The sequence below is a fragment of the Terrapene carolina genome, unplaced genomic scaffold, assembly GCF_002925995.2.
Source record: "Terrapene carolina triunguis isolate 2854851 unplaced genomic scaffold, T_m_triunguis-2.0 Scaffold113, whole genome shotgun sequence".
In the NCBI taxonomy this organism is placed as follows: Eukaryota; Metazoa; Chordata; order Testudines; family Emydidae; genus Terrapene; species Terrapene triunguis.
This window is the reverse complement of record NW_020664464.1, coordinates 21226899-21248565: the sequence shown is the minus strand read 5'-3', so window position 1 is coordinate 21248565 and position 21667 is coordinate 21226899. Positions and strand designations below refer to the sequence as shown.

Here is a 21667-nt window from a genome sequence, read left to right as displayed (position 1 = left end):
TGCTGTGTTACTGGGAAGATATCAATGGACATATCAAGAAACTAACTCTGCAGCTATTACTCTGCAAAATAACAATGCAAGAAATTGGCTACATGCCTAGAATCTTAAGTATCACAGAATGGAACAAACTTGTCTGTATATTTGATTAGACTAGAAAGGTTAACTCACTCAGCAAATAATTCTCGATATAGATTACAAACGATGTTCACCTTAGCGCACATGGAACTGTTAATGCCTAAGGAAATCAAATACTAATACAATTCCATTGCAGCTATGGGTTACTTCTGACTCAGTACCAAATAAGAGTTCTGAATCATTTAGGATGCTCTAACTAGAGTTGTACATCCCAATGGCAAACTGTTCCCCCAAGTATATTATGATGAGGGCTTGTTTCTGGTTGCTGAAACTGACTTGCACAACTTTAAAAAAACATGTTAATTAAAACAGATGAAGACAGGGCATATGACATGCCTGATATGCAGTATGTAGGAAATTATCCTAATTGGAGCCTTTAGATGCTATTGCAATATGAACAGGAATATCTTTAAAATGCAATCTCTGACTGTGGTGAGATATTTGACTTTAAGCTGAGAGCACAGGGTCTTCAAAGCACAGGCAGATTTTTTTCCTTTTGATAATGCTGTTTTCCTAGGACAATGGTTCTGACTCTTGAAAAGCACACACCCACTTCTGCATGGAAGCATCTACAACGACTGGGCAGTTTGCATCAACCAATATCTCGATGGTAACTATTTACTCTTCTGGTTAACATTTTAAAGTTTGTTTTAAACGAAGCCCTAACAGCGTTGTAAAATGCGCCCTCCATGTCTCGGGGCAAACACAATGTTAACAAATATTCCCTTGGGGAACTTTGTTTTCTAGGCAGAGCGGAGAAGGCAGCAGTCCCGGCCGGCCCACCAGAGCCTGTCAGGACCTCCTCTTCAAGCCCCAGTTCCCAGCGCTAAGGGCATCCTAGGAGGGTCCGGCTTGCCCGTCTGTCTAATGAAAGTCAGGTTCAGCCTTGCAGGTTGCAGAGAAAAGCTTGCGAAGGGTACCATCAGAAGAGCGCCCGCTGTGCTTGTTGCGGGGCGCTGCCACGCTGTTTGGGGCACTAGGTGCCCGAAGTCAGCAGACGCGGCGACCCCCGCACCACCGGGGCAGTATGCAGGCCGCCCGCTGGGCCGGGTACGTACCGGCGCTTGCAGTGGCCCACGGGCCAGTCGGGGCCTAGCCCAGCGCGGGAGAGCCGGGCTGTGCCCGCAGCAGCAAGCGGGACCCTGGCACGGAGCGAGGCGGGGGTGGAGCCTGGAGCGGGCGGTCGATGGTTAGCAGGGCACTGGGGGAGGGAGGAAGGAGGAGCCGCCACCGGCCCCAGCAATACCTCTGCCTATCCCCTTTAAGATGAACAGGTGACACAAAGCAAGAGGCGTCATAAATGGTGAAAGCGCGCGGGAAACTATTCTGCCTCCATGATTGGCCAGGAGAATAAGACAACAACAGCGCGCGCCAAAATCCGCAACCGGCCCGGCCTCTGTACAGCCCACCATAACGCCACGATGGCCCCGCCTCCTTCCTTCAGCGGCCCAATCAGTACCTGACCAGCTTCTTCAGAAAGACGCCCTTACTGCAGGGCGGAGCATCGCTTGGCTGGCCGCCGCTGGCCCGCGATCCCAAGAAGTTTCGAATTCTGTTGGCCGGAGAGCGCCCTAGCCAATGGCGGGGCCGGGATGTGACCTAGCCCCGCCCACATGGGCGTGACCGGCCACTTTCTCACAGGTGATTGCCTGGACTTGGCTGTCACTCCATTATGTATCAACGGGATTCGGTGATTGGTTCCGCCCAGGCGCGAAATGTAACGCGGGAAAATCTTGGGCTCGGCAGGGGCCGGGCTGCCTGCAGGTTCGGAGAGGTCGCGGCAGCGGCTCGGGTTCTGTTCTGACCGAGGCCAGGTTGTGGAGCCGACACCGCCGCAAACGAGAGAAGCGCAAGTGCGGCCGCTTCTCCGTGGGCTGCTGCCATGGCCGGCGGCCGCCGCTGACACGGCGCATCTGCAGGTCGGCGGCCGGAGCGGGAGGGGAGACACTGAGACCCGGAGAGGACCGGCCGGCGATGAGTGGCTGAGGCGGATCGGGCGGTGACAAGCGGCTGTAGGGTGAGATCTCCGCGCCCGGGAGAGCGGGCCTGAGCCGCCACGGAGATTCCCCGCCCCGCTGCCTGCGAGGGGCTCGCGATGGCGGAGAGGCCGCCCCCGGTGATCTTCTGCCAGGATTCCCCGAAGCGTGTCCTAGTCTCCGTTATCAAAACCACCCCGATTAAACCGTCCCGGGGGGGCGAGGAGCCGGCGCCCGCCCCGCCCGTCCCCACCAGCCCCGGCTTCAGTGACTTCATGGTGTATCCCTGGCGCTGGGGGGAAAACGCGCACAACGTGACCCTCAGCCCCAGTAGCGCCGCCACTCCCTCCTCCGTCCAGCAGCCTCGAGTGGGGGTGGTCCGAACCTCCAGCGGGGAGGATGAGGAGGCGGGCAGCCCGGATAGCGGCGGCAGCCACCTGAAGGTGAGTCCGGAGGGAACATGCCAGGGAGCTGGGCACGATAGGGTTAAACCCTCGCCGGGCCCATAGGAGCTTTGGGCCAGAGCGGGGATGAGGGAGGCGCTGCCGCCGCTGGGCCCTAGTGGACGTTGCGCAGGGCGGGCGCCGGGCGTCTGTCGGGTTTAAAGGGTGAATCTGTGGCCACCACCCCCGATTTAAAGTGAAGTCACTTCCGCGTGCGGTTTGTGCGCCGGTGACGACACATTCGCGCGCCAAAATTATACCTGCCAGACGCTCGCTCGTCGTTTGCCTGTGTCACATGCTGGCTGGGGAGGGCGCGACAGCGCTCCAGCTCCACTCCTGTGCGCAGGCGCGCTGCGGAATGTCCGCCTGTAAGCCTAGGGTTCGGCCGGGGGCGGGGCTGCCTGCAGTCTGGGCCTTCGGGGCTCGGAGCAGAGCTGCGGGGAACGTGGGCCAGTGACTTGACACCCCCTCCGTAAACTGGGTATGGGGGTCGTTACAGTGGTGGAATCTCACCTGTTTGCAACACGTGGCCCTTTGCAGCCTCTGCAGTGCTGTCCCGCCCCGCGCAGTGCTTCTGTACAAATGCTCCGTGAGACACTGATCCCAGACCACATGCTCAGCTTCCAAGTAAAAATGCTTCTCCAAACTGCCAACCCAGCAAAGCCAGCCCGGCCCTGAGAGTCCGGCTGTGCTCCTTACCAAGGCTGAGGGTGGGAGGTAACAGCTGAATCTGTATGGCAGCTAATGATCTCTGTTGTACTGCAACCCGTGCCAAGTGTAAAGTGTGAGGAGGTAATTTTGTCCGTTCAAACTTCCTTTAAACTCCTGGTTGCAATTGATGGAATGTAGATATTTAAATACATGATCCTTCTACAAATCGGCTGGCTGGCTGAGTTCTTTCAAGAGTCAGTCCCCTCTAAAACAATCTTTTATCTCTTTTATGTCCCAGTGTTAAAATAGGAATCCTCCAAAGTGGGCATTACTAAAAATATGGATTACAGTGATAAAAATGTAAATAGCAACTTAGCTGAGTTGTATAGGTCTCAGAACAATGCATTCCAAGACTTCTTGTGTATTACTTACTCATACAAATGCTATTGCCACCTCTTTTCTGGACCTGAAGTTTTAAAATGTGCTCAAATCAATCTGTCAGCTAAGAGGACTATGCATGATGTGGTAGTTCTCTTTCCTTTTTCACAAGTGGAGCTGTTCAGTCCTGACAGATGTTGCCTCTTGTTCTGTTATGTGCTAACTGATCCAAAGTTGGAATGGCCTTAATACTTTCAATAATAATTTCATGCTGTCAGTAGCAGGGAAAGGGAGACTCTCAATCCTGATGCTCCCTGAGATAGGAGCTAGATTAGTCTAATATATTTTAAAAGTTATAAAGTCTTTCCAAAATATTCTAGATCATATAATATTCTTCCCTCTGCCAAGATGATAGTGCTGTGCAAGTAGGTTTCATCATGGGAGATGAAATAGTGATGTTTTTATTTACACTATATTCATTAAGAGTACTCAAGCAGCGCACAGGCAATCCTCTTTTTCAGGAATCTAAGCCCAAACACCAATGCCTGGTTCCCAGGGAGCAACTCTGTCCCAGGAATTTACTTACCTTAAAGAGATTAAGGCAGAAAGCAAATTGTGCTGCTTTCTTCCAGAAAGAAATTACATCCCAAAATTAAGAACAATGTAACATTTATTTGAAAACTGAACAGAGCTCATATGCTGAGAACATTTTTTTTTAAAACTATGTAATAGGGCCATCTGGTGACTCCTACCATAATAAGATACTTTAGGGTGCCAGATATTCCCAGACTTCATATTTGCTGTTCTTTCATGATGTACTTATTTTTAAACAATTGTTCATCATGGCTGTTCAGACAAACCAGTTCAAGAGTTAATGTTAAATCTATGTAATCCCTGGGTCCAGCTCTTTCACTCTTCATTACGTGTGTGTGTGTGTGTATAACTTGAATGCTATTGTTGTGTTTATGCAATGACATCATGTTTCTAGTATCTAATTACTTGTGTTCTTTAAAAATGACATTTAACCTGGAGCTTTGTGATTAACTTGTTTTCAGGAAAAAAATAGTTGCTATGGATTTAAATAATCTCTTGATGTGGTTCTTTTAATGCTTGGTGAATAACTATGATGGAGGAAAATAAAAGCTATTAGACAACTGTATTTTCCTGATGTGCTGGTACATACTTTCTTTCGAGAAAGTTGCTCCTGTTTAGAAAAGCTTCCCTTGGACTGAATCATTTGTGTCCGCAAGTACTATATTGATATTTTTTAAACAAACGGTGCAGTTTCTTAATAGTGTGGGTTTTTTAATAGGATGGTATTAGACGTGGCCGACCAAGAGCAGAGACAGTGCGAGATCTAATAAGTGAGGGAGAGCATTCATCCAGCCGAATCCGTTGTAACATCTGCAACAGGGTGTTTCCACGAGAGAAATCTTTACAGGCACACAAAAGAACTCACACCGGTAAGTAAAAGGAATGTAATGTTGTGCATAGAAAACATATTTATCAAGTAGTTAAGATTTTAGCTTGGAACTTCTCATTCTTACAATTAGTATTCTGGTCTAGTTATTGAATGGACTACTTTTTTCCCCTGAAGTCTGTTAGTGTGGTCAAAAATTCAAAAAAAATGTCATCTTTGTGTAACTGCTTGTGTTTATACTGGAGTAATTGTGGCAGAGCAACCAGTATTGCTATGGTAAAAAGAAACATTTAGAGAGGTTTCCCTCTGCTTTAGTTACATGTTACACTTAGTAACTGAAAAAGAGAGAAGAGGTTGTGTGGTTTTTGTTTTTTGTTAAGTTTTACTCTATATATCTGACAATACTTTTCACTTTCTTTTCTCTGTTTCCCTCTTGTGTGGGTCTTTCACACAACAAGGTAAGGGTGAATGCACAGAAGGAAAATAAATCTATAAAAATTGTCGGGAGCTTTAGGCCAGGTATAATATTTTGAGCTTAAAAAAAAAAATTTAATTTACTAGCTTTAAATAGACCCTGCCCTCTCTCATTTTCTTCATTACCACCCCTTATTTTTGTATTTATTATTTGATGCTAAAATATGTTTCTGGCTTAAATTTAAGGATAAAATCTCTTCCTAGGATTAGTTATTTAATAATTATGAAGTTAACATGCATTTAGATTAAGGGAGATCAAATTTTTTTAAACTTTCTTTATCTAGCTGCTCTGTTTTGCTCAGTTCTTGCTATTAGGAGGAAAAAACTGCTGACTATCTTAACACAGACCTTTGACCACATGACTAGCACCTAACTGCATCTTTTGGGGAAAAATAATATAAGTGTTACAGAAAAATGGCTAATTTTTTGCTAAAACATTATGCATTGACAAACTGGACCCATCTTGCTTTTGAAAAGTGAGATTCATTGTTCCCTTATACTAATCATAATTTAACAGATTTTTCTTATGTACATGACATTGTATTCTGCAATAAAATGTCACGATACTTGATAATACCTCCAAAATAACTTGCGTCCTGTGGTTTATTTTTCTGGATCAAATAAGGCAATTCTGCCTGCCTGCCAGTATTAAACACCAATTTCTCTATTCTTTTTGGTCACACACAAGATGTTCTTGTATTTCATTTTCCTGGTAATGTTAAACTTCCATCCCTGTAGTGCTAACCGCGTCAGATTGTCTTAATGATAAACTCGTTGGGTAAGATTTATCCCTGGTGATGACACTCCATTGACTTTTATAGATTTACTACAGTACTAGATTTGGCCAGTTACATCTCACAAAAAGACTGTTTGCCCATTTTATTTACTTGTGAAATTTCACTGTAGAACAGAAAGGCAGAAATTATTAGCTGTATTTCTTATTTGCACATTTTTCTTCAGCTGCCCTAATATTCTGCCTCTAAATCCTGATGTCCTTTCTTAGGCAAACTCCCCTTGACTTTAGTGGTAGTTTGCCTATATAACTGAAGGTCTTAACACTTTTCTGTGGACAGCAGGCAGCAAATAGCTGGCAAGAGAAGAAATTCTGAAGTTCTTTTTGCAGTCTTCCTGGAACTGCCCCTCCTATCCCTAGCTATTGGGGCTCTGTAAAGGGTAGCATGAGTAGCATATAGCATGAGTGCGCAGCTCCACGCCCCAGAGCACTGCTTTACTGCGTTACTGCGAACCCGTGTTATATCTGGGTAGAAGTGTATGTGACTCACTAACATTGGACTCCATTACTATTAGTATCAGACTTAGAACTGCATTGTGGTGGTGAACCTTACCCTGCTTCAAATTTCATTGTGGAGGTTTAGGGGAAGCAATACTACAGTCCGAAGCTGTATTTCCTGCCTCTCCAAAACCTCTGGCAGATACTACTAAGCAGTCACATAGCAACCCAACCAGTGGTAGAATGGATCCAAGAATGCTTCTGTCCTTTAATAGGAGTAGCATATTGCCAACCCCATTCACAAGTCACTCCATCCAAATCCATATCAAGCTCTTGCTTCTGTGCAAGTCCATGAAATGCTCTGCGCAACCCCGTTTTCTCTTTGAAAGGGTAGGATCTGTGAATTTCTGTGCATGGATCAAGGGTGATTTGGCTCCATGTATGGACTTCAGGATTTGGCCCTAGGGACTTAAGCCCAGATCCCCAAAGGTATTTAAACTCCTAACTTCAATTGTAATCAGAGCCTTATTCCTGAAATGTTAGCAATCATTTCTTTTGGCCAATATTGCGTCTTGTATTTGTTGAGTATCACCTAGAGGTGGAATTGTGAACTGTACTACAGATTTAGAACATAACTTCAACAGAGTGCCGTCCTTCATGTACTAGACAACAGGGGCTGCTCCAGCCTCTTCCCAGTGCGGGGTTGAGGTGGGCTAGAATGAAAATTGGGATGGCGGGGTGTGCTATACATTTTGTGGGCACACATGCTTATTTATTTTTTTAACAAAACATTTTAAGTGCATGTTATCCTCAGAAGGGGAATAAAAATATATACAGATTGATTGGTTTTAAACTTCATCTAAAGTAGCTCACTTGTGCAACATTTATTTACAGAAAACCAATAGGAAAAATAATTAAGCCAATAAAAAAAATAAACAAATGCAAACTTCTGGGGAAAAAAAATCACTGGTTAAATATTAATAGCTAATTACCTGAAATTGGAGAAAGTACTGTATTTTAAAATTTAGCCATTTGCACATGGTAGATTAAGATATTTGGAGACTCAGAGCCATGATACAACAACTCAATCTGGAGCAGGGGGCCTCAGTGCGAGAAAGAGGTAATTGAGCACACAGGTGCTATAGAAGGCATTACCTGGACACCTTCTGCTCTGTGCTCCGTCTATAGCCAGTTTGCAAACCGAAATGTTGTTGGCCTGAGCCGGAGCATGTGCAGCTGCAGCAGGCAGGGAGCCACACTCTGGGGATGTGAACCATGTAGGGAGGAAGCAGGGGTGCCATTTCAGATTTTGGTGGTGGTGGTGGGGCAACTTTTACTACTATTCCAGGGGCTACTTAGACACCTGAAAACTCTAGGGTTTTGTGGGTGTTTTTTTTTTTTTTTTTCTGGCAGATCACTTAGAAATTAACTGATAGGAGCAGTGTCTAATTCCTATATAAAGAAAGGAAAAAAACCACACACACAAATTAAAGCCATATTTTAAGTTTATATGTAAGTTTAGAACAATCAGGAGATAATACAGCGAGAATCCCAAACCTTGAGGTATAAATTTTCGAGCCTTAACACAGATATCAGAAACACAAGTTAGATGAGTTGAACGCTATCTTTATTTTCTCTAACAGATATACTCTGTGTTACTGCTATTATCTACTCTATTTTAGTCAGTTATTTTTTATTCCACTAAAAACATTTACTTAATTTTAACATTATTTTTTCCCCCTTTTATTAAGAACAGGAATTAATTTTAATTATTTTGGCATTTATGTTTACCGATCACGATCATGTACACCTCTACCCAGATATAACGCGGTCCTCGGGAGCCAAAATATCTTACTGCGTTATAGGTGAAACTGTGTTATATCGGGTAGGGAAGGCTGTGCCTCCCCAAAGAGCCTGGCCCCGCCCCCTATCTGACCCCCCCCCCCACCTACTTCCTGCCCCCTCAGAACCTCCGACCCATCCAACTCCCCCTGCTCCTTGTCCCCTGACCACTCCGCGAGACCCTCTGCCCCTTATCCAACTGCCCGGCCCGACACCCTTAACAAGCCACTCAGAGCAGCATGTCAGAGCCGTCCCTAGAGGGGTGCAGGGTCTGGGACAAATGAGCCTCCCCATTAGTCTCCTCACCATCCGCCCAGCGCTCCCGCCCGCCTGGCCGCCGCTCGCCTCCTCTTCACATCTGCCTGCCTGCCGCTCGCCTCCCTGCTAGTCTCCTCACCGTCTGTCCGGCGTGCCTCCCCCCGTCTGCCACTCTCCTGCTCGCCTTCTTCCTGCCCACCTGCCTCCTCACCCCCCTCCTGCCTGCCACTCACCTCCCCATTCCCCTCCTCACTCCGCTTGCCTGCCCGCCTCCCACCCTTAACACGCCGCTCAGAGCAGCGTGTCAGAGCTGTCCCTAGAGGGGTGCGGGGCCTGGGACAAATCAGCCTCCCCGCTAGTCTCCTCACTGTCCACCCAGCGCTCCCGCCCGGCCATCGCTCGCCTCCTCACCCCCAGCTACCTGCCTGCCGCTCGCCTCCCTGCTAGTCTCCTCACCGTCTGTTCGGCGCGCCTCTCCCTGTCTGCCCGACCACCGCTCTCCTGCTCGCCGTCTTCCCGCTTCCTCATCCCCCTCCTGCCTGCCGCTCACCTCCCCATTCGCCTCCTCATCCCGCTTGCCCACCTCCCACCCTTAACACACCGCTCAGAGCAGCGTGTCTGAGCCAGACACGCTGACCCGCCGGAGCGCGTGGCTCTGCCCCCCAGAGCACTGCTTTACTGTGTTACTGCAAACCCGTGTTATATCGGGTCGCGTTATATCAGGGTAGAGGTGTATGTGACTCACTAACATTGGACTCCATTACTATTAGTATCAGACTTAGAACTTGCATTTATTTTCGTACACATTTTAAGTTACTTTACAAATATAATTAAAAATACAAATTGAAAATAAGTGACCTTCATCTGCAGTGTTTAAAGTTATGTGTTTAGCTAATGTGTTTTTTTTAAAACTTGTACTGCTAAAGTGAGTACAATCTAAATTTACATTCTAGAAGGACACTTGATTGTACCACTTTGAATAATTAATGACAAAGCACAATAAGGTAAAAGTAGTAATGATAATTACTCCAGCCAGGACAGGTTAGGTATTTTAGAACTCACTACTCAAATAATTAAATTTAAGCATAAGAGAAATACAATTATGAAATGCACGGTCCAGTCAAAAAACTAATTTAACAGTACTGTAATCCTTAATGAACTTTGAAAGAATAAAATTAGAGAATATATGTGCATTTCGACAGGAAGTACCAAGAAATAACAATACTACTATACATGTGCGTGAGAGAATATGTGTTGGAGGAAGTGTATGGGAGATTGTATGCACCTGAGAGTGTCAGTGCGCTGTCTCTTTAAGCCAAGCACTCAAGAGCCTGAACAATTGTTCAGTGCAGCAGCTGCAGCTATCACACCTGAGCCAGAGGCACCAGCACAGACAAGTTCCCTGTCCCCCCAGCTCAGCGGAAACCCACTCAGGCACAGCCACCTCTAACATTGGGCAAGCTCCCACAGCATCCTGCCAGCCATGGATCAGCTTCCCAAAGAAGGGGAGACAGCAGCCAAGACAGCAGCTGGGTGGCTGGAGATCGTTGGCTGCTGGCCAGGTGCCCAGTTCTGAGAGGGGTGAGGGGGCTAAGCCAAATTTTGGAGTGGCTGTAGCCTCCGCAAGCCCCCCAGCCCTACCCCTTCTAGACAAAGATTAAATCGGTCACCCCATAATATAAACATCTGTTGTGCTTAATATCCAAGAGGATTTCTCCATTTTACCACAACATAATCACTTCTGCTGTATTAGGTACGCTCACATCTCCCTTCTGTCTGAAAATTACTTATTGTTATAAGTAACACCTAAGATTGTTGCAACTGAAGGTTGAGAGAATATTTTTCCTCTAGTCGCTGTTTACTTTGTGTTAGCTCAGTTTATTATTCCTTTATATTGTCACTTTGTTTCTCATTTGTGTGGGTCTTTTCACATAGTAACATGGGAAAGGCTGTGTAAATTGCAAAATATCATTGTAAAATCCCAATTGTTAAGAGAATTAGGGGAAGTGTAGCACCTAAGACTACTTGAACAGGAACTCAACTGACTACATTTCAGTTTGATGTCCTTGTGGAAGTGGATTTTTGCAGTTTCTGGGCTATGATTATCTTTCCACAAAGGATTTATTTTTTCATCTTTGATTTAGCAGAAGCACTGAGCCATGGACCATCACTAGATGGTGTCCAGACTTTTTAACTCTTAAAATTCTACTCAATTTTTTTTTTAGGTGAAAGGCCTTATTTGTGTGACTATCCAGATTGTGGGAAAGCCTTTGTTCAGAGTGGGCAGCTCAAAACACACCAACGTCTTCACACAGGAGAAAAGCCTTTCGTCTGCTCAGAAAATGGTAAGCCATCAGAAAATAACTGGCAGTATTCAGAGCTTGGGCAAGTTTGGCTGTAGTATTAGTACTACCATCCACATGTGCCCTGGATCTCAATTTTAGATACTCTTTTAAAAGGGGGGGAAATAAATCTGTGTGCAACCACATAAACATTTGTCAGTTTAAAAGCAAAGTTCTTAAAAGTATAAGCAGGTTGTTTAAACAATTACTTAATTTTTGATTATAGGGCATTCTATGCCGAATTGAATCCAGATTTTAGAGAGGGAAGAAAGTTAATTTAACAATGACAGTTTTTTAAATTTTGGGCTTACGTGTTGGACAGCTACTTTTCTTGATTATTGTCCTTGCTTTTTTATTAAGGATGTTTAAGCAGATTCACACATGCAAACCGTCATTGCCCCAAGCATCCCTATGCAAGACTGAAGAGAGAAGAACCCACAGGCAGACTGAGTAAAAAACAAACAGCTGACAATAAAGCTGTTGCTGAGTGGCTAGCAAAGTAAGTTCTCTTAAGCTGTGACCATCTAGAATTATTTATTAATGCTGAGAGCACTGATTTTTGAAATGTCAGCAGAAGCCAAAAACTTTTACACTCATGGTGTTTTTTGTCATCTCAGACTATTTTTAAATTCCTCTTGAATTACAATACTTTTTATACAACCTTTATGTGAAACAATTTTTAAAGACTCTGTCATCATTTCTCTGGGTTATATTTACCTTGCAGTTCTTGAATGTATTGATTCCTTCACAGCTATGCCACGAGAGAGTTAATCTAGCAAAGGTTAATCCATAGAGCCTCTGAGAGAATTAAAATTATCAGTATCAGAAACTGACTTAGTACCTTTCACTGGTACAACCACCCCAAGTCAAACTTCTTCTTTAAGGCACTTCTCGTGACATAGTTTCTCAGAAAGTTCTTAATATTCCCCCCATGGCTACACAGATGTCTCATTTGATGAATGTACTACTATTGCGTGCTCTATAAAATCATTGTACTGTAAAGACAATACAACACACTTCCTCTGTTCTTCATTTTCTCTTCAGGCTGAATGATTCAGCTGTTCCCTAGTGTGCTATTTGTTTAAATTCCAGAGGTTAGAATTAACTTCTCTAGTGGTAGTTGCTTCAGCTTTCTTTCTCATTGGGATGGACTTTTGCCTTCTCGCCCGTTCTCCCTTCTCGATACGATTTCCCCCTTTGTGTGGCTCTTTGCTTATTGCAGCAGCTGTTAATACAGTGCTGTCCTTTGGTGCTGCAGTGTTCATGCTGTTGAATACTCATGTATGAGGGAAGGTGGTGGTAGGTGTAATAAGAGCTGATTGACTCTTTGGAGAGAGAGAGAGAGGGGGGTCTTGTAGTGGACTGGGACTTGAGAATTGAATTCAGTTCCTGACTGCCACAGACTTCTAAGCTAGTCATTTAATCTTAGAAATTTTAATGTCTCAGAAACTATCTGTAAAATGTGGATAACAGTACTCCCTATCTTCCTGACTTTGGAACAGTGTACATAGGGTTGCGGTGGATTTTCCATCACTGGCAACTTTTAAATCAAGATTGAGTGTTTTCTAAAAGATATTCTCTAGTTCAAACAGGAACTATTTCGGGGAAGTTCTCTGGCCTGTGTTTATTAAGGAGATCAGACTAAATTATCACAGTGGTCCTTCCAGGCCTTAGAATCTATGATGGAGGTGTGGGAACAACACGTAGAAAGGATTTGCATTGTAGATGTGTGTGAGGACAGGGAGCTGAATACCATTTGACATCTTCCTGAGGTGGAAAGCTTTCTGTTTGTTTAAATGCTACAAAAGAAGGACTGAGAAATTAGCACTTGGAATGAAATGAATGATCCAATCATGTTTTAAGATTCTAGTTTGGAAGATTCTTGTCAGCTTTCAATGAAACTTGTTGTGCAAGTTGGATGATGCTTATAAAATATGTAAAACTTTGACTTCACAGATATTGGGAGACTAGAGAGCAGCGCACTCCTACTTTGAAAAGCAAAACAGCTCAGAAAGCTGACCAGGAACAACAAGATCCCTTGGAATATCTTCAGTCTGATGAAGAGGATGATGAGGAAAAAAATAGTGCTCCCTCAGCTGCCCGCCGTAGCCTTCAGGAGCAGCGTGAACGCCTGCATGGTGCACTGGCTCTTATTGAGCTTGCAAACCTGGCTGGAGCACCACTGCGACAGTAGCATAGGAACTGAATCTGCCAGTATATTAAAATGTACTGCCTGGTGGTACTTAACCAGTTAGATCCTGGGCATAAGCTAAGCACCTTATTTGCTTATCATAGGCTGCTATTCTGTAGAATTTATGAAGAATGTTGTTGCCCCACAAGATGGGGTGAGAGAATTGCACTTTTTTGTATGGTAAAAGACAGATGTAAAGTTTTTAAGTATTTTGTAAATATGGGACTGCACAGTGCAGGGTCAACAAATTGCATATTGTGGAAAGTTAAGATTTTTGCAAGGTTAATTCATTCATTTGAAGCAGTTCTCACAGGAAGCACTTTCTGAACATAATGCTGTATGAATAGGAGAATTGTACAGGTAACAAGAGGAGGATTATTTATCTGACTATTTAAACAAAATTACATTTAGTACGTTTGATAATACTGTAAGCAGTGATGCAACCGAGTCTTTAATGGCAATATATTTTGCCTAGTATCACTGAGAAGAGGGCAAAGGTTCTAACTTGTGGTGGGGAAGAAACTGGTTATGTAGAAACTGAGAGTTCAGGATCTTCACTGTGACTACCCAAAGTATGAGACTGACTTCGCAATCATATTTTAGATTTGAGATTTCAGTAGAATCTCTTGGTCTGAGTAGCACTTGTTATTCCTAGCACATGATGTTGGGAACTTTTGCACATTGTCGGGCTTATTTGAAGATGAATGATTAGCCTTGCAAAGTCTAGACATAAAGGTAACAATTGGTAATATTTCTCAGATATTTTGGACCCTGTAATGAGATTTGGCACTTGTTTTGTTAATAAAGTGGGTATTTACAGGGTGGTATTGATTTGTAGTAAACTATTTAGACATCTTATTAGCTAACACTACGTTTTAAAGTTCTGCTTTTATATGAATATTAGCAAATAGAAGCCTCCATATTCTTTTTTTAATTGCATAAAGCCACCTTATTGCTTTACTTCAGGATAAGATGTCAAGTTTGTGTTCACTAAGTGTAGTACAGCTATCAGTTAAACACGGCAGAAGAATATTTGCTGTTCAACTAGAAAATAGGCTTCCAGAGATAGTTGCAAGTGTGTTTAAATTGTGTGGTTTCATATATCTTTCCCAAATAAATGAAGTTACAGAACACGGCTTAGTGATCTCAAGCACAAAACGAAAAGTAAGTTTAGCAGTACATCCTTATCACCTCATGTTTTGTATTGGTTTTATCTGACTTACAATACAACCGGCTTGTCTCATGGTCTTATTTTGCCTTTCTTTTGAGCAGCATATAACCAGAGATGCATAATATGCTAACAGATAATAAATTTGGTGAATTGGGCATGCTCCTGAATATTTTTTTTAATGTCAGGCTGCTGATTTAGTGGATATTAACAAAAAATCCAGTTATCTTCAAATTTATTGACCTACTGCTTCTGTAGATCATAACATTACCCAGGCTATAGACTCCTCCCTCTTATCACAACAAAACCAGAAAATATAGATGTGAAGGGGAGCCATTTTTCCTGTTAGTGTGAGAGGGAGGAAAAAGTATTTAAGACTTGAGTAATTTTTTAAAAACTGATTAGATGAGGACAGATGTTTCAGAAATCTAACATGATTACAGCAGAGAATGCTACTCTTGAATTCAGTTTCTAATAACTGATGCCTATAATGGCATGAATTTTATTAACCTGGTACGTGTTTAGAATTGAGTTGGTGCACTTAACTAAACAGTGGTTAGAGAGATTCTAACTTAAGTGGTTGTGATTTTTAGACTTACCAATATAGTTCTTGATTTCTTGTGTTCATTTCCTTGTTAATTTATTTGGCCTCAAACTTAAAAAAAAAAAAAAAAAAATTAAAGCAAAATACTCTTCTGTGGCCACCTGGGACATTCTAACTACATACAACTACTTGGCAATTCAAAGGCAGTAGCTGTAAAACCTCTAAGTCTAACAGTGTTGGGCCTTAATCCTTCAAGTTGCTGGACATGGGCAGACCCCTATGCATGCCCACATGGAGCACCACTGACTTTATAGGCACTCCATGTGGACACAGATCTGTTAGCAGCCAGTTGCAGAATCAGAGCCACGTATTGGGGGCGGGGAGGAGAACCTGTTCCCCAATCAATCAATTGTAATAGGTTCAACACATTTACAGTACTGGAAGAAACTTTCTACAAATTATTCAATAAACTGAATTTGGTCTAACTGTAGACACATTCAAGCAGCTTACCCTGTTTTGTTATACATTTTGGGAAAATACCAACTATAATTGTTTGAGGTGTTGAAGACTGCTTTTGGAGTATTTAATGTAATTTTGAAGTGTTCTGTGCTGCATAAGTGTCAGTTGTAGTTTGGCATGACTTAACAGCAAAAGAGTAAAAGTGCTGTAACTTTCATAGGTGCTCCAAATAAAAGTTGGTTTAATTTTAAGTTTTAAATCCAAGTGTTAGCAGTGGTAATTTTTGATCATGGTTTTTAACTGTATTGTGTCAAGCTAGTTGCTCTAGACTCCCACAGTTCAATCACTTTATAAAACTATTCCTTGACCCTTTAAAAGGGTTTATTGCCCTGACCAGTACACTGTTGTAGAAAAAAAAAATACTTTTGCTGTTTACTTCCTAATCTCCTAACTTGAAATTGGTTTCTGAACTTTATTACGGTATTTGATGAATTCAAGATAATTCATTTGAGTAAGAATCCTGTTTGGAGTAATTATGGTAGCCCAAAATGAATAAGCATGGCGAGAATACATTTTCTTTAAGTAGTCCAAGCTAGTGAAGTGTCCTACTTCATGACCAACAATTCAGTTTGCAGTTGATCCTCTGTTCATTTTCAAGTTCTTATTCTTTGTCGGACATGATAGGTGTGAAAGAGCTTATCGGTATCTTAGATTAAGGTATGCTGTGGGCACTAGAAAACTAATGATATGCAACTGGAATTGTCATGCAACATTGTCCAGACTACTTAAGTGGCAAGACTGGTTAATAACACAAGCTATAGTTTCATCAGACTTCTATACTTGGTTCTCTGAGGGGACAAAATTGGTAAATAAAAGCATTGCTTCAGGAAAATGAAATATTTTCTAAAGATAATTCCCTCTCCTGAATGAGGAGGAAAATTCATGTTACCTTGAAGTGACTTTTTGTAAGTTATTAGCAAGGGTGGCAATTGGCATGTAGCCTACCCAACAGGAATTGAATGGAGGTCACTGGAGAAACTGATAGTAACCATTCCTATGCACTACTGATCAAGTCCATAGCTGAAACAATTACCAAAAATGAGCAATCTGCTTAGCTTTCTTACGAGGGGGCAGAACCTACCTAAAAGTCTAACCCTGGAATTTGTGTACACTCACTTTCTAACAGGTGCTCTTTTGTGAGAATTTTGCATTACTATATAACAGGCTGTACAAATACTGTACAGGAAATTGCAGAATTGAGTCTTATTTGCATGACAATACCACCTAAAGAAGAGCCCTGTGTAAGCTCAAAAGCTTGTGTCTCTCACAAAAATTGGTCTAATAAAAGATATTAAGTCACCAACTTTGTCTCTAGTACCACTTAATCACATTTGTGAAGGTACTGATACAATTTAGCTTTATCAAATGCTTTCTTAAGTGGAGGAAAGAGTGCATGTAGATGACCAGAGCAGTGTATGAATGTCCTCAGCATATTAGTAGTCATATACCAGCACCACAATAGACAAGATTTCCTCCATATCAAATTAGCAAGAATGAAAGCCAAGAAGACTTAGAGATTTTGATTAAGTGTAATATACATGTTACACAATGAAAGTGGCCTGTGCAGTTATACTGGGGAATCAGTTTGGTAATGCAGAATGATGGCCTTCTGAAATAAAAAGGCTTTAGAACTAAGGGTTTGTCTACACTATGAAATTAGGTCGAATTTATAGAAGCCGGTTTTATAGAAATCGGTTTTATACAGTCAATTGTGTGTGTCCCCACATAAAATGCTCTAAGTGCATTAAATCGGCGGACTGTGTCCACAGTACCGAGGCTAGCGTCGACTTCCGGAGCGTTGCTCTGTGGGTAGCTATCCCACAGTTTCCACCGCCCATTGGAATTCTGGGTTGAGATCCCAATGCCTGATGATGCAAAAACAGTGTCGCAGGGGGTTCTGGGTACATGTCAGGCCCCTCCCCCTCCGTCAGAGCAACGGCAGACAATCGATTTGTGCCTTTTTACCTGGGTTACCAGTGCAGACAACATACCACGGCAAGCATGGAGCCCGCTCAGCTCAGCTCACTGTCACCATATGTCATCTGGGTGCCGGCAGACGTGGTACTGCATTGCTATACAGCAGCAGCTCCTTGCCTTTTGGCAGTAGATGGTGTATTACGACTGGTATCCATTGTTGTCGTATTCCTCAGTGAGTTCGATCAGAGGCACCTGGGCAGACATGTTTTGTCTCCTGGAGACTCAGTCCTGCCGGCAGTCCTACTGAACCGTCTTGACGATGATGGCTAGCAGTCGTAATACAGCATCTTCTGCCAAGCACCCAGAAGATGCCGATGGCTATCAGTCATGCTGCACCGTCTGCTGCTAGCCTAACGTGTAAAAGATACATGGACCAGATTTGTTCTGTATTCATTTGCTTCCCCCTCCCTCCGTGAAATCAATGGCCTGCTAAACCCAGGGTTTTGAGTTCAATCTTTGGGGGGGCCATTCTGTGTGACAGTTGTTTGTGTTTCTCCCTGATGCACAGCCACCTTTGTTGATTTTAATTCCCTGTAAGCCATGTCGTCACTCACCTCTCCCTCCGTCAGACAATAGTTTTGCGCCTTTTTTCAGCCCAGACGCCATAGCACTGGGATCATAGAGCCCGCTCAGATCACCGAGGCAATTATGAGCACTATGAACACCGCGCACATTGTCCTGGAGTATATGCAGAGCCAGAACATGCCAAAGCAAAACCAGGCGAGGAGGCGATTGCAGCGCAGCGACGAGAGTGATGAGGAAATTGACATGGACATAGACCTCTCACAAAGTACAGGCCCCAGCAATGTGCAAATCATGGTGTTACTGGGGGAGGTTCATGCGTGGAACGCCGATTCTGGGCCCGGGAAACAAGCACAGACTGGTGGGACTGCATCGTGTTGCAGGTGTGGGGCAATTCCCAGTGGCTGCGAAACTTTCGCATGCGTAAGGGCACTTTCATGGAACTTTGTGACTTGCTTTCCCCTGCCTTGAAGCACCAGAATACCAGGATGAGAGCAGCCCTCACAGTTGAGAAGCGAGTGGCGATAGCCCTGTGGAAGCTTGCAACGCCAGACAGCTACCGGTCAGTCGGGAATCAATTTGGAGTGGGCAAATCTACTGTGGGGGCTGCTGTGATCCAAGTAGCCAACGCAATCAAAGACCTGCTGATATCAAGAGTAGTGACTATGGGAAACGTGCAGGTCATAGTGGATGGCTTTGCTGCAATGGGATTCCCAAACTGTGGTGGGGCGATAGACGGAACCCATATCCCTATCTTGTCACCGGAGCACCAAGCCACCGAGTACATAAACCACAAGGGGTACTTTTCAATGCTGCTGCAAGCCCTGGTGGATCATAAGGGACGTTTCACTAACATCAACATGGGATGGCCGAGAAAGGTACATGATGCTCGCGTCTTCAGGAACTCTGGTCTGTTTCAAAAGCTGGAGGAAGGGACTTTCTTCCCGGACCAGAAAATAACCGTTGGGGATGTTGAAATGCCTATCGTTCTCCTTGGGGACCCAGCCTACCCCTTAATGCCATGGCTCATGAAGCTGTACACAGGCAGCCTGGACAGTAGTCAGGACCTGTTCAACTATAGGCTGAGCAACTGCCGAAGGGTGGTAGAATGTGCATTTGGACGTTTAAAAGCGCACTGGCACAGTTTACTGACTCGGATAGATCTCAGCGAAGCCAATATTCCAATTGTTATTGGTGCTTGCTGTGCGCTCCACAATATCTGAGAGAGTAAGGGGGAGACATTTATGGCGGGGTGGGAGGTTGAGGCAAATCGCCTGGCCGCTGATTACGCGCAGCCAGACACCAGGGCGGTTAGAAGAGTACAGCAGGGCGCGGTGCGCATCAGAGAAGCTTTGAAAACCAGTTTTGTGACTGGCCAGGCTACGGAGTGAAACTTCTGTTTGTTTCTCCTTGATGAACGCCCCCCGGTTCACTCTACTTCCCTGTAAACTAACCACCCTCCCCTCCCCCCTTCGAGCACCGCTTGCAGAGGCAATAAAGTCATTGTTACTTCACATTCATGCATTCTTTATTAATTCATCACACAACTAGGGGGATAACTGCCAAGGTAGCCCGGGAGGGGTGGGGGAGGAGGGAAGGAAAAGAACACACTGCAGTTTAAAACTTTAACACTTATTGTAGGCCAGCCTTCTGATGCTTGGGCAATCATCTGGGGTGGAGTGGCTGGGTGGCTGAAGGCCCCCCCACCGCGTTCTTGGGCGTCTGTGTGAGGAGGCTATGGAACTTGGGGAGGAGGGCTGTTGGTTGGGGAAGAGGGCTGTTGGTTACACAGGGGCTGTAGCGGCGGTCTCTGCTCGTGCTGCCTGTCCTGCAGCTCAACCATAAGCTGGAGCATATCAGTTTGGGATGATCACTTCACCCCTCCCCCCCATCACGTGGTTAACGGCGGGGAACATTTCAGTTCAGCCGAGCAGGAACGGGCACCTCTGAATGTCCCCTTAATAAAATCACCCATTTCAACCAGGTGACCGTGAATGATATCACTCTCCTGAGGATAACAAAGAGCGATAAGGAATGGATGTTGTCTGCATGCCAGCAAACACCAGGACCATATGCTGCCATGCTTAGTTATGCAATGATTCCAGACTACGTGCTACTGGCCTGGCGTGGTAAAGTGTCCTACCATGGCGGACGGGATAAGGCAGCCCTCCCCAGAAACCTTTTGCAAAGGCTTTCGGAGTACATGAAGGAGAGCTTTCTGGAGATGTCCCTGGAGGATTTCCGCTCCATCCCCATACACGTTAACAGACTTTTCCAGTAGCTGTACTGGCCGCGATTGCCAGGGCAAATTAATCATTAGACACACTTGCTTTTAAACCATGTGTAATATTTACAAAGGTACACTTACAAAGGTACTTCCTTTGTGTGCCCTCAGGGTCTGGGAGCACGCCTTGGGTGAGTTTGGGGGTTATGGGTTCCAGGTCCAGGGTGATAAACATATCCTGGCTGTTGGGGAAACCGGTTTCTCCGCTTCCTTGCTGTGAGCTATGTTCCTCGTACCCCGAACCCGCTTCCCTGTTGCGTGATTCTCCATTGATGGAGTCAAAGCACACAGTTGGGGTAGTGGTGGCTGCACCCCCTAGCATGGCATGCAGCTCTGCGTAGAAACGGCATGTTTGCGGCTCTGCCCCGGACCTTCCGTTTGCCTCTCTGGCTTTGTGGTAGGCTTGCCTTAGCTCCTTAATTTTCACGCGGCACTGCTGTGCGTCCCTGTTATGGCCTCTGTCCTTCATGGCCTTTGAGACTTTTTCTAATATTTTGCCATTTCGTTTACTGCTACGGAGTTCAGCTAGCACTGATTCATCTCCCCATATGGTGAGCAGATCCCGTATCTCCCGTTCGGTCCATGCTGGAGCTCTTTTGCGATCCTGGGACTCCATCATGGTTACCTGTGCTGATGAGCTCTGCGTGGTCACCTGTGCTCTCCACGCTGGGCAAACAGGAAGTGAAATTAAAAAGTTCGCGGGGCTTTTCTTGTCTACCTGGTCAGTGCATCTGAGTTGAGAGTGCTGTCCAGAGCGGTCACAATGAAGCACTGTGGGATAGCTCCCGGAGGCCAATAACGTCGAATTCCATCCACACTACCCCAAATCCGACCCACAAAGGCCGATTTCAGCGCTAATCCCCTCGCCGGAGGTGGAGTAAAGAAACCGGTTTAAAGGGCCCTTTAAGTTGAAAAAAAGGGCTTCGTCGTGTGGACGTGTCCAGGCTTAATTCGATTTAACGCTGCTAAATTCGACCTAAACTCGTAGTGTAGACCAGGCCTAAGACAAGAGTAGCCCACTCAAGCAGCTTGTAAAGAAAGTCTGTTTCTGCAGACCCGGCCTCCATTCATCTGTACTTTGAGGCAGCTGGTGGTATCACTGCTTTATTACAGTAAGGATTATAAATGTTTGAGGTAAACCAAAATTGTAATCTGTGCTCAGTGAGATGACCCTTTTAAAAAAAAAAAAGTTGAAATTGCTCATTAAACGTATCAGAAAGTGTGTGTAATTACTTTTTTGGATACTTAAAGTATCTGTAAGAAATATGACTTTATCTACCATGAGAAAGTTGCACTGATTTATCTTAAATCT

General features: G+C 44.5%; 1 protein-coding gene across 1 annotated transcript; it reads left to right on the top strand.

Moving 5' to 3' along the window:
• Positions 1-1197: 1197 nt before the first annotated feature.
• ZNF367 (zinc finger protein 367) lies at positions 1198-15163 on the top strand. Its single transcript, XM_024208969.3, has 5 exons — positions 1198-2554; positions 4896-5046; positions 11034-11153; positions 11511-11649; positions 13107-15163. Exons 1-5 carry the CDS (start codon positions 2231-2233, stop codon positions 13342-13344), a joined length of 972 nt encoding a protein of 323 aa, XP_024064737.2. The 5' UTR covers positions 1198-2230; the 3' UTR covers positions 13345-15163.
• Positions 15164-21667: the final 6504 nt, after the last annotated feature.

Coding starts and splice junctions, on each gene's coding strand:
- ZNF367 (XM_024208969.3), top strand. CDS start 2,231: ATGGCGGAGAGGCCGCCCCCGGTGATCTTCTGCCAGGATTCCCCGAAG. Junction 5,047..11,033: donor ACACAAAAGAACTCACACCG/GTAAGTAAAAGG, acceptor TTTTTTTTTTAG/GTGAAAGGCCTTATTTGTGT. Junction 11,154..11,510: donor TTTCGTCTGCTCAGAAAATG/GTAAGCCATCAG, acceptor TTTTTTATTAAG/GATGTTTAAGCAGATTCACA.